Raw genomic sequence first — 12,695 nt, forward strand, 5'->3', positions numbered from 1 at the left:
TATTCTATATATTTTTTTAATTAAATTCAAATTAAGTTTTCCGCGTGATTTCTCGAACACTTTTTATGCATCCCTCGTCCTCTCATCTACTCGTTGACCTTCCGTCTGTTCAGTGGCAACACCAATTTTTTTTTTTTTTTGCCTCGCTCCCCGCTCTCCTTTTCTTTTTGCATCACTCTAAATCCAACGACACGTGTCGATATGGTTAGCGATCTCAAAAGAAGAGGTCGGAGAAGGTGATGGCATTGCATCGTCAGAATAGACAAGACGAACGTGCGCGGAGGTGTAGCATCTTTTTGTCAAGTTTTCTAGCACGAAAGAGAAGAATAGGCCGGCTTTCGGGCTGCTTCAAAGTACTGGGCAACGTACAAAAGAAGGGCATGGGTCGAGGAAGTATTAAAATGTCTGTGTTCGTTCAAAAATTTTCTTTATTTCCACAATGATGGTGTAAAAATCAGTTCTACCATCATCTCGTTTTAGCATTTTCTTTCTGCGAAAAATCGCTAAGTTTCCTCATGATAATTAGATCGCCGTTAAACCCGTACGAACTATGCCCTTCTCTTTTGGGGTATTCGTAGTTTAAATCAGATTGGCCCGTATGCGGAGATGGTGAGGCTTTCATCTCGCTGATTGCTCGATCCCAATAATCTATCGTGCTCAATTTTTGGCTTACAAAAAAACAAAAACATAAATGGATATCATGGCTTGTGTTTGATTAACAATCTGTGTATAAACAAGAACCGCGATAACTATTGTTTCTTGTCCTCTTATCTTCTTGTGATTTCTTTGTTCAGGCACCAAGTTCATGTGCAGCCAAGTCATCGCGCCAATCAAAAACGAAGCGGGCGAAGTCTGTATGTACATCCTCAACTTCGAAGACACCGATGCTCTGCCGGAAGTCCCCAACAGTGCCGAACCATCGTCGACGGTTCGCTTCAGCAAATGTAATTGCATTTTCTCTCCTATCAACCGTGTTGTGTTCGCCTTTCATCTCTGCCTCCTTTCCGCACGCTTTTACATTGTATCCACAAGCAATTTAATAGCTACCCCATATGATAAGTCCAACGGTTATAAGCCCTCATTCGTTCCCTCCCGTTATCGCACGAGGGTTTGAAACTTTTTTTAAAACAACATTTTGATTGTTTTTAGCAACGAATGATACTGCGCGCGGCCCAATTTTAAATACCACCATGCAAGGTTTGAATATTAGTAATCAAAACTGAGTTTCTTTTGGCAAAAATTGCCGATTGCGAACAAATAGCACCCAGACTGGGACGTTCTTTCTTTTTCCTTTTGTTTGTGTGTCTTGAAGTAAAAGCCGGACAAAAGGGGGAATTATAGGCCTCCCATCTTTTGGGCATCTACTGTGTAATCCACCGTATGTGCCTATAAATCAGCAGACAGAGTCCCGGGCTATTCAGCGATGCGCAAGTGAGAGAATGGGTTCCCCTTCAGAGAAATGCACGGGACGCATGTGCGGCGTAAGACGTAATGTCTCAAGAATGCCATGCTTTACGAGAAGACTCACAAAAGAAGATGATGACGATTACGATAAAAGAGGCGGAGGAGAAATAAATATGGGGGGAGGAGGCATTATTACTTTTGTTATCCTAGAAAATGCGGACATCCCTGATTTGATTTTGTCACATCAGTCGCCTTGTAATAGCACTGACTTGCCATTGCGACCCGAAAGGGACTAGATCAGCGTCGGGAAACAGAATAAAGGTACAACAAAATCCGGGCCAACACGACACTGTGCATGTGTAGGACGAAGTTGAATGTCAATCGGATAGAGAAAGTTTAGTATTGATCGTTTTTTTTTTGTTTTTTTTTTAATACTTGCCCTCTGTCTCTATCAGTAGATACGTAGATGACGATAGTTTGCCATGTCACGTTCAGGAAAAGAAGGAATTCATTCACCGATATGGGTCTCAAAATCTTTTCTCCAACTGTGCGGTGCGCTCAGAGATGGCAAGAATTCCTATTATGAGATTTGTCGCTCTGCAACCAAACTCTTTACAATCTATCAAATAAGTTCGAGTTAGCAGTTTAGATCCAATATATAGTTTTGGGATTGGTAGAAGGAAGAACAGCCAGGCTCAATCGTTTCGTATCCAATAGAACAGATGTTCATACGGAAGACGAGAGAAGAAAATGAAGATCTGTTTTGCCGATTTTGGTCTTTAAAAAAAAAAAATCCTTCCGTTTCCAATTGTCTTTTTTTTTGTCCATTTTCTTCCTACTCGTCTAATATTCGGATATGTCTTTTGTGTGTATCTTGATTTTGTGCAGTCGATCGAGCACGGCAATCGTTCCGGCAGTCGTTCCGGATGACGTCGATGCGTCGCAGTCGTCGCAGCCAACAGTCATCTGGGCTCTCGAGTCCGCCGATCGACGACAGTGCCGGCTCGTCAGCCTCGTCCACTCAGGATCCTGAAGTCCGGCTCGTGTCCGGATCGAAACTGGAGAGCCCCAAAGAGGAAGAAGAGAACCCTTTCCAGTAATGTTCACCTAAACAGCCAAAGGCATTCCATTTCCGGCTTCCGTTCTCCTCCCGATCTTATGAATGGTTTTTGGCACGAAACGAAACTAAACAGAAAGGAAACTACTGCGAGAGAAGAGGGGGGGGGGGGGGGGGGACAACAAAACAAGACCAAAAAAATAAAACTCAACGGGTCTTCGGAGATTACCAAAAATATGTAACATAGGGAACGTGAGGGAATTAATTATCCAGCCGGCCAGACTGAGAGCAACAATCTTAGTAGCGCACGGGTAGAAGAACAGAGTGGAGCCTGCAGGTTGAACTAGGGCACGAGGATAAATGAAAGTTTACGACGAACCGTAAAACGTATCGTATTTTTAAATCGAAGGACCTTTTCGTCCCGCCGCTTTACGTTTCCATAACAACATTGTGCGAGTAAAGTTAGAGACATAAAAAAGAAAAAGAAACAGAAAGGAAAAGAGACTTTTCTAGTTGGGCACAATCTTTGAGGCTACCGTCTTGCATTTCACTGGGACCACACGCATGCAAGACACTATATTTAGGCACTTTACGACCGTGTTTCTTGTACAGTTCCCAAGTTAGAAGTGAAAAAAGAGTCAGAAAGAAATAGCAAAGCCATCAAATGAAGAACATTAAACGTTTCAGCTAGAGAAATAGTGAGGCGCAAAGAACGGAGGGATGCGGAATGAGCCGATTGGCGTTCAAACACTTGCCAGTCTTTGAACGATGATTACAAACAGCGTGTGGCAACGGTTCAACTCTTTAATGTGTTTGTTTTCTTCTTTTTTTTTTTCTTTTTCATTTTGGCTGGCATAGTTCGGATGTCTTGCTGTCGACGGTATGCGAAGTCAACGAGAAAATTCTTCCGGCCATCACCCTGAAACAACGCCGGTCGGGACGCGATGGCGAGAAAGATGAGGAGCAGAGACAACCCAAGAGGCGATATGCAGTCAACCAAGAAAGTGTGGTCCAGGAGGACGAGGAAATTCAGTCACCAGAGCTAGATTTGTGCGTGCTCAAGCCGCTGGAATTCGACGCGGCCATGATGGACGGCCAACAATGTCTAGCGCTGCACCATCGGCGTCGATTCAGCCGCCAACGGGGATCTATTTCTTTAGACGGTAATGTTCGCTTTAATGCCGTTTTATTTATGCGCGACCCATGATGGGATCAGAGACTTAATAAAAGAACTACGTGCTTAGAATCGGTGTTGATTACGTCGCGGCTCAACGCACCCCTTATTCAAATTATCCCGGACGGCTCGCCAACAAGGCCATCTGGTGATCGTGACATGAATGGCCTAGACGCAGAAAATCGTGTAGGCGGGACGATGGCAGTGAGGGGATCGGCGGGACATTCAAACAGCGTCGACATGTCACCGCATAGCCAACGGCATTTATTCTACACGAACGAAAGCAACCGAGGCTATTCCGCAGCCCATCCGTCGCCCAGACATCCGGCTGATCAGCAATGCCGGAACAGTCTGCCAAGAGTCTCGCTCACATCACTGGGCCGCGCCTTTACGCCCAGGAGCAGCTGGAACGGCAGCAAAGCCGCCCTGCTGCAGTTGCAACGTAAATCCAGTCGAACGGACGGTGGGGTTCCTGGATATTTGGCCAAAAAGTATCACTTGACGAATGCAAGTGATCGCTCGGCCAAGGACCAGGTGTGTAGTTGTTAATCATAGATATTTACGGCGCATCACGTATTTTATTTATGAATTTATTGTTGATCGCAGCACCAGGGCAATGCCGTGTCATTGCGTCCTACCTCATCTCTGGACGCTCTCAGCCGGCACAGGATTTCCGAAGTGACCAATCCTTGGCCTTTTCACGGTCTCAATTCCATCAACAGTAAAAAAAAAGTCAAATCGATTAAAAAAGAAGAGCAACTCAAATTTATTTAATTTTTTTTATAGCCTCGCGATCTCAGATTAGCAAAAGCGTGCCCAACGCCAGTTCCGACTCTGATCTGACGCGCTACCGCACTTTATTGGCCGACCGGAATTCTCAACGAGGTGACCGCAAATCGCCGTCACTCAGCGTCGCCACAACAGCCGTGGAAGCCGCCAAAATTAAGGTACATGAGCTAAAAATGAGTCAACATAAAATTACTGTGCCTATTGCCGTAGGACTCTTGCGTACGTTTGCGTAGATTGGCTTGAATCGTTTGACCGGTTTTTTTTTTTTTTTTTAAATAACTCATAGTTATCGGGAAAAATATGAAATTAACTCAAATGAAGCCAGTCGGTGGCTCTTCTGGGCCGGCTGTGTACAGTGTACATACAGTTTGTCTTTTAAACATAATTTTGCGGCTTGGTAGGCTAGATGGCTCTGCTGCTCTCTTTCTGCTGGCTCTCTTAGCGCTCTCTAACACATACACATATACACAGCTATACCAAACGATTGAACCATCACCTCAGTTCTCTATTCCTGTCCCTTCCTTTTTTGCATCTGCATCGCCACAATCGAAAACACAGTCTTTTACTCTTTTGTATTTTGGATCATTTTTATTTGGCAAGCTTTTCCTTTTCCTTACTGACACATCTTATGGCATGCATTATTCATGCTCAACTAACAAGCTTTTTGAAACCCATTCAAAAATTTTAAATTTTTTCCCCCGCCTCCTACTTCCTTCAGCTGCCCTCTTTCCCGATTCCACCTTACTTTTCCTTCAGCAACTTCATCCAGAATACAAAAGAATAACGGAAGTAAAGAGTAAAGGAAGGTAAACAAAAATGACACAAAAAGGACAGGAAAACGTACACAAACATCAAAACTATCGAAATGGTCGAGGTACATTAGATCAGCATACGTATACAAACAGAATTCATTTTATTACGAACTTTCTTTCAAAAACTTCGCGAAAGGGAATCGCGGTGTTTTTTCTTTTTTCTTTTTTTTTTTTTTTTTCTTAGTTAATTTCATTTCGTTTTTCATGGGTCTACAGATAAAAGTTTATTTATTTATTTATTTTTGTTTTTTTTTGCCTGTGCACTCTCTCAAAGATTTTCTCCTTTTCCAGCAGAATGCCATCCACCAACAGAAGATGGGAGAAAAAGTTGCTCAAGTAAGTCCACTTTTATTTATTATTTTTTTATTCTGCCATCGCAATTTCTCATATTCGACCGTCGTTCTGATTGCCGCTTCAAATCAAAATCGATTTTTTTTTTTTTTGTTTTGTTTTGTTTTGTTTTGTTTTTTACGCGTATTTTCTTACATAGTTTGGCACTGTACTATACATAGTGTAGAGGCCTGTATAGTCTGTATACCACCGCTTTTTTGAATTTTGAATTTCGAAAGCTACTAACTTTAGCTCGGCTACTGTTACGTACTGTACCTCCGTAATGTCGGCCAGATCAAGCGGGCCTTTTGAAGTTATGGTAACAAACTAACCGTGTTTTCCGTATTGTATCAGCAGTGGGTTGTTCATACCCCTGTTGGCTTTGATATTTTTTGAAATTCGGTTTTTGAAATTTTGATTCGGACTCCTTCTACGTTTGGAATGCGAAGGAGAGGGCGCCCTAATTGATTTGGCATCGGACCCAATCAATGCTGTAAAGGTAGCGTAGATCACGCTAAGAATTTTTTTTTATTTTTCTGGCAACGTCAAAAGTAAGATTTGTGACGAAATGCTTCTCTTGATGTTACCGAAATTCTAATTTTTGAAGTACTTCCATGTTGACTTTTTGAGACACACCACTAATGAGATCCTCTTAATTATATTTGTGACGCAACCGCCGGATAGCCGAGTGCTGTCTGCCACGAGCTTGTGAAACCATTTTTAGCACACGCTCCAAAATGAAAATTTGCATTGATTTCTTTTGTCGTAATTTTTTTTTTTTTTTTTTTTGTTGCTGTTGTCGATCGACTTTTCAATTAAGTCCTTATAATTTGACATCACTTAGAGCCATCCGAATTGCAACTGAGGAAAAGGTTGTTACTTGTAACGAAGCCTCACGCCATTTGCCGCAACACACAAAAAGGGCTGATGTCGCGCTACTGCCACCACTGCATTTCTATAGGTAGTTCCGGGCCCGGGAAGAATAAAAGTGAGCGATGAGAGTAACCCCGAGTCAAAGGGGGAGCGGAAATGAGAGAGTCGTCAAACTCCCCTCTCATCATTAGCTTTTCTTGGTGGCCGCTATTTTGTCCATTTTTCTCTCGACTCTCTTTGCCATGTCGGTTATTCTTTTTTGTGCGATTTGTTTTTCTTGGAAACGACTGTAGGCGGGACGTTGGCATCACGCCCGTTATCGTCAGTAGGTAAAATCGCGGCCATCGAACATACAGGTCGTATATCTCCCAATTCCTCCACCGTTATCTTCAATCGATTCGATCATTGAAAAATCACTGGCATCTAAGGCATCGAGGCTTGAGTTTGACAAACGTTTACTGAACGGTTGAACCCAGAAAGACGCTTGTTTTCCTCTTGGCCCCCTTTTTTTTTTTTTTCTTGCTTAAGCCAGACACACGAAAATTTGTCCTCGAACAACAGACGGCCGTGAGGGCTTTAACAGTGACGAAACTGTTCGTTTTCTTTGTGTTCATTCACCCAGTTTTGTCGTTGCCTGACTTTCATCCGTTTCGTTGCCGTCAGGTTCTTTCTTTTTGTGCGCCATTCTTGTCGTGGCAGTTGAATCCATTCATTCGGATTTGGATTGGCATTAGGCACCGGATGAGTGAATGATGGATAGAGGACTAGACATTGCGCCGAATGCGCTACTGCGGTCGTTTCTCGTCGTTCGCTTTTACCCGGTTGCTTTTTTTGTTTTTCTTTTTACCCACATTTTTATTAGCGTTTTTTTTTCCCTCCACCACTCCCAGCATCGTGCATGTCTTCCTTCCGCGCAGTTCGCCGGATTACGATACTACCGCCCCTCGACTGTCTTCGTCATCCGCAGCTATGACGACTAAAGTAGCGCAGTGCCCGCCTATAAGTGCGGTCTGTTCTATTTTCGAAAACAGGATTGACACATCGAGATGCATTTCGTTTGGCTGTTTCACTAAGACGTGCGTCTGTCCACCAAGCAAACTACTTTATCATATTTCCCTCTAGCTTTTTATTTATTTTTTTTTTCACTGTTTGCACCATCTACCATCCGTTGGTAAACTTTGTTTCTGGAAAAACTTGGTGGCCAGTTCTACTGCAGTGTGCGTTAGTGTCTGCTCTTATTCATTCGTCGTTTCTACGTCCGCACGTGCGGCTTTTTCGTGTAGTTGTGTCGTTCTTGTCACGTGCTTTCGGAAAACTGTGACGAACGGACGATCGAAAAAAAAAGCAAAAAAAAAAAAAAAAATCGAGCTTGTCTATAAAGCATATTGATGTGTCGGTGGGGTGGACGTGGGGGTGGGGAGAATGGGGTAAAAAGTGGAAAGGTGGAAACATGGTGCAGCGCGTTCGTTCTTTTATCAGTTGAGCGAGACTATTTGGCTCTGTGACTTGGTGGCGGTGAGCCGTAGTAAGAAAAATGTGCGCAAACGAGCCAACCTGCTCGCCTCCGTACGTGTAGTCTCGAATTTTCCAGCTATCTGCCTTTTTTTTTCATTTTTTTATTTCGGTAACATCCATGTTCGTGCGGGCCGACATTCTCAGTTGCAGTGCGTGCTGCTCTTCCTCGTTGTCTCTGTGCCGCTTCCGCGTTGCAGTTCACTGGGTTCAAATCACTTGCTGTGAATTTCTTGATGGCCGTTATTTGTGTTCAGATCGCGAATGCTGGGCAAGCTGATTGTTGGCATTTTTGCGATGATATGTCGAGTGAGTGATACGAATTGCTGCAAAGCTGCAGTCAATGCGTCACAAAGATGCTGACTAGTAGCGGATCTACTGCATCGGCGTCTATTTTGATGGTGACTTCACGTCACGGACAGTTTAGTGGTGGTACCATTTGCGGGACAATGGCTGCCTCTACCACGGCCACCGTTGTCAATGACGTTCCGCATCCGCTAACGGATTTGTTAGTGGCAGGTACGCAAAACGACGATCATGTCCGGCACAATAACAACAACACTGCCGCATTGACGAGAGATGTTGACCCAATGACCGTTTCGTCCGCTTCACACCGTCGTCGTAGTTCCAACAAATCCGGCCCAAGTCTCTTAAGTGCCTCTTTACGGGGCAGCCATAAAGATCAGGTAGGATCACCAAGGAAGACGCACAAGGCTAGGATGTAACGTTCGCCGAGAGGTTATGTAACTTAAGTTGTTTGGGCTTCCTTGTTGCCCTCCATCTTCTCGTACGCTTGTGTACATAAGAGGACTCTTGATAAGCGTGTAGCTTAGACATGGATGTACGTAGGCGATGCAAATTTAAAAAAAAAACAACAACAAATAATCTATTTTACCTTACATTTTTATTCGATGGCTAGGGGTCTTGGGACACTTCCGTTTTTATACGACCAGAAGCTATAAAAGTCTAACAATCGTTAATGTTTATTTCTTTCTTTCTTTCTTGTAATTTTCATGGCGATTCATAGCGACGTCGGATTGCAAACTATGGCTGATGCGGAAGCTTTTATTTTTTTTTACTTGACTTTTTTTTCCCCTCTGTGTTTTGATATTTATTGTTGTTGAATAGCGAAAAGGAAGAGGACACGAACGTCATTTACTCTATCTTATTGGGCTTTCTTCTTTTGTTGTTGTTTTTTTTTTTCTTCATGGTCGTTTGTATTTACGATTGCCTCTTATTCCTTTATTTTTATTTTTTTTTTTCTCTTTTTGGTTTCATTCTTGGGAAAAGGCGTCCACTTTGTGCGGATTGCGTTAGTTGGCTTCGTACAGGGGACATTTGAGAAAAATTACGAGAAACGATGAGGAAATGAGGGGCGGGTTAGTGCAAGTAGGCGGAAGAAGAAAAGTCAATTTGATTTCAATTTCATGGAAGGTTTCATGTGAATCTTTGAAAAAAAAAAAAAAAAAGAAAAAAAGAAAAAAAAAAAAAAGGCCCACTTTTGTCGGCCAACTATAGAACACTACGCGGTCGACATTTAATTCACTCAGTAACAATTGCGTTAGCCGGCAAGGTCCTTATTCATATTTTTCTGTTTTGTTTTCTTTTGTGCGTTTACTTTTTTGTTTTCCTCGAGGTTTGGAACGCGTCTTGCGCTTTTGATGGAACGATGAAAAGAATCGCGTTGACACTGCCCTATTTCCTTCTTATTTTATCTGAACGTGCCCTGGCATTTAATGGAAATGCAGTATTCCTCGTTGCCATGGAAACACAAATGATTGCCAGCAGTATAGACGGAAAAGGGATAATGCCTGCTCCGATCCTGCATTGCAGGGTTTCCAGGTTATTCGTGTTGGTGACCTTCTGCGACTGTCTTTAGGTGAAGCGAAGTCCTATATAAGGGCTACCGTTTTTATTGTTGAATTACTAATTCTTCCTGTTGACTTTATTGATACAAGTTCAACGGCTACGTGCGCTTCGTCCCGCGTCATTCGTTTGTAGTTAACAGTTTCTTTCTTTGACGCGGGACCGAGCGGAAACCATGTTTGACTAAATCTTTTATTCTTACGCGGCCATCTGCCGAGAGTAATGCACAGCACGTTTCAATGGTTGTGTCACGAATGAAATCTAATAGAAAATGATGTAAGTTACTTTGAAAGCGAAGCGTCCATTTTTTTTTTTTTTCAAATTCTTCGCGGCACTCTAGCGACTCATGACAGCCGCAGTCATGAGTCATACGGTCCGCACGCAAACCCGCACTTTCATTGACGATTTGACTGCTGTTTCAGCATTCCAGGCGATTTGCAATACGACAGAACGCGATCTTTAGAAATTCCATCAGCAAAACGATCTTGCTTGATTTCTTTGATTTTCATAACTCACGATTTTTCGTAGCCAATCAAGCGCAGGCGAGTTGATTGCGTTTTCTCTTGCTTGCTCTGTCGAACTGCCACCGAAATTGCCGCCTGTGTTTGCGAGATTGAGCAATTTTGGCTTCTTTCTATCTCTTTCCCTCCCTTAGTCTCGTCTCTCGTTCTTTATGGATTCTCAACAATATGTATTTTTGATTTACGGTAAATATGCAGACTTTTTTTTTTTTTTTTAGCTCCGTGCCTAGAATTGATGAAGCGCTAAACGCATGTAGATGGGAATAGCATGACGACACAGAAGGCAATGGCAAGGCAAGTCTGTTCAGGGTAAATAAAAACAGTAAAAGGGAAGAAGACAATAATAAAACAGTTGGGTCGATGAAATATATGCCGATGGAGCATGTCGACTGCACCGCTAGTGCTACACGAGACGAGATAAAAGAAAACGATGAATAAGAACAAGGTAAATGCGTTCATCTGAGTGTTGAAACTATACACGGGATCGAGTGTTGTCAGTATGTTTCGCGTTGGCTTGGTTGATTTGATTTGTATCTCTTGATATTTTTGTATTCAAGCCTCTTTCTACGCGGCTTTTGTTTACCGATGCAACAAGTCGCAATGTAACGCATCGTAATATTATTTCTGCGCACACAAGCCTCCTTTCAAGTGAAATTGTTTCGATCCGCTCTCTTGGATCTCTTGAATCCAATACCGCCAATTGGCACGCGTACATTCTGAATGAAAATTGGGAGATCCCCTTGGCGCAATAGCGAAACATAGAGGGCGAGAGATTGGGACATCTTTGATTGAAAATCATTGGAAAATCCTACAATAGACGAGAAATGCGCTTGGATGCGCCTTTCTTGGCCCTCCCACCTCCTCCTTTTTCTTATATCTATTTTATGTTTTATTATTATTTATTTTTTTGGGGTAATCCGTCTACCCGCCGGAGACGTTATTCTGCTTCTCCCTCTTACTCGTTTTCTTCACCCTCGTCCCTTTCCCCTTCCATCCTTTACTGTCCTTAAGCATCCATCGTTTCTCCCTCGCCGAATCTTCAACTGATCAATAAGATTGCTCCCGTGCTGTTTTGACTCTCCGTGTCTCCTCATTGGCTTTTGACAGGAACGACTCATCTACGCGTAAACGCAGTGTAATAGGCAATAGGAAATCGCGTCCAATTTGAAAAACGCCCGCATTTATTCCGTTTATTTAAATGCCTTTTTTTTTTCTTGTTGTGGCCTGTAGTTTTTTAAAGCTAAAGTGGGAAATGAAACGCGAACGTAGAGGTACTATTGCTGTGAGTTTCTTCTTTTTTATCGGTACCCATATGAAACTCGAATTGGATCTATTTGAACCACCTAAGCTTTACCGCCATATTTATGGTGGTAAAATTCTGTATCTTGTTGTTGTCTGCGTCCTCGCTTTGAACAAAGAACTGTCGATCCTAACCATATTTATTTGCTTGGTTGAAACACATGCGAGTCCCGCCGTCTACCTTGATTCATCACTCGGCCTTTGTAAAAGTAAATCCATTGAGACAAAGCCTATGGATGGAAGTGTCGCGTGCTGACCATGTACTTACGTGCAATGCCAATGCCATTCGTGCACACCGCCTAACTGCAGTTACATTGGGTGCGCTCCGAAGAGTAGTGATGTACCCGCCACTCGTCCTGTACACCTTCCCCAATCGTTCCTTCTTCAACCCAAGTCAAGAGAACTCCCCCAGTCCCCCTCCTCAGTTTCAGCCGGGCGCACTGATAGCCTATCGATCGTTTTCTAAAAATCGTGCTTTGTTCACACAACAAAGTGGTGACACGAAGCACAGCCGCGCCTTTAAGAGGAACTGAGAAATTCAAGTTCATAGAGTCTGTCAACAAGGATCGTCAACGCGAAAAACAAAGGCATTAAACTATCACCTATTGCATGTGAGGATGTCGAGTAAATACGCTGTTATGTAATGTACGACAACAACACTAGAAGACATTATCCGTTCACACAACAAAGTCTGAAGTAGCGATGGCGAAGGCATTTTATGGAAGAACGGATACCTAAACGACTTGATAACCTTTCACGTACAGAAGGCTGTTGAGGATGACACCTTCTTTGTCTGGGAAAGACATTCAACCTGTAAATAAACAAGCGGAGCCCAAAACTAGAACAGCTGGGGAAGACAGTTGTTTGACTTGTCGTCTGGGAATAGCTGATGATGGGTCAAGACTTACGACGATCGCTAATGTAAGCAGAACCTGACGCACGTTGAATGGCCATTCATCCAGATGTTCGTCACGTCACTTCCTTTTTGTTATACGGAATTTCGCAACATACCACGGTCCCTCCTATGATGGCGATCAATCAAGGAACAGGCAAATTTG

General features: G+C 43.1%; 1 protein-coding gene across 7 annotated transcripts in view; it reads left to right on the forward strand.

Annotated features, from left to right (window-relative positions):
* The window catches only part of LOC130687183 (potassium voltage-gated channel subfamily H member 6-like), a 63,522-nt gene that overhangs the window by 27,647 nt on the left and 23,180 nt on the right, over window positions 1-12,695 (forward strand). For 4 of the 7 annotated variants that reach the window (XM_059496011.1, XM_059496013.1, XM_059496008.1 and 1 more), the window contains exons 4-10: window positions 795-944; window positions 2,293-2,500; window positions 3,320-3,624; window positions 3,706-4,169; window positions 4,242-4,356; window positions 4,422-4,582; window positions 5,528-5,572. In XM_059496011.1, coding sequence (XP_059351994.1) covers window positions 795-944; window positions 2,293-2,500; window positions 3,320-3,624; window positions 3,706-4,169; window positions 4,242-4,356; window positions 4,422-4,582; window positions 5,528-5,572 — 1,448 coding nt within the window. The remainder of the gene's footprint in view (window positions 1-794; window positions 945-2,292; window positions 2,501-3,319; window positions 3,625-3,705; window positions 4,170-4,241; window positions 4,357-4,421; window positions 4,583-5,527; window positions 5,573-12,695) is intronic. The other 3 variants (XM_057510335.2, XM_059496012.1, XM_059496010.1) reach the window with 3 other exon arrangements.

Source organism: Daphnia carinata, chromosome 7 (assembly GCF_022539665.2).
Source record: "Daphnia carinata strain CSIRO-1 chromosome 7, CSIRO_AGI_Dcar_HiC_V3, whole genome shotgun sequence".
NCBI lineage: Eukaryota > Metazoa > Arthropoda > Branchiopoda > Diplostraca > Daphniidae > Daphnia > Daphnia carinata.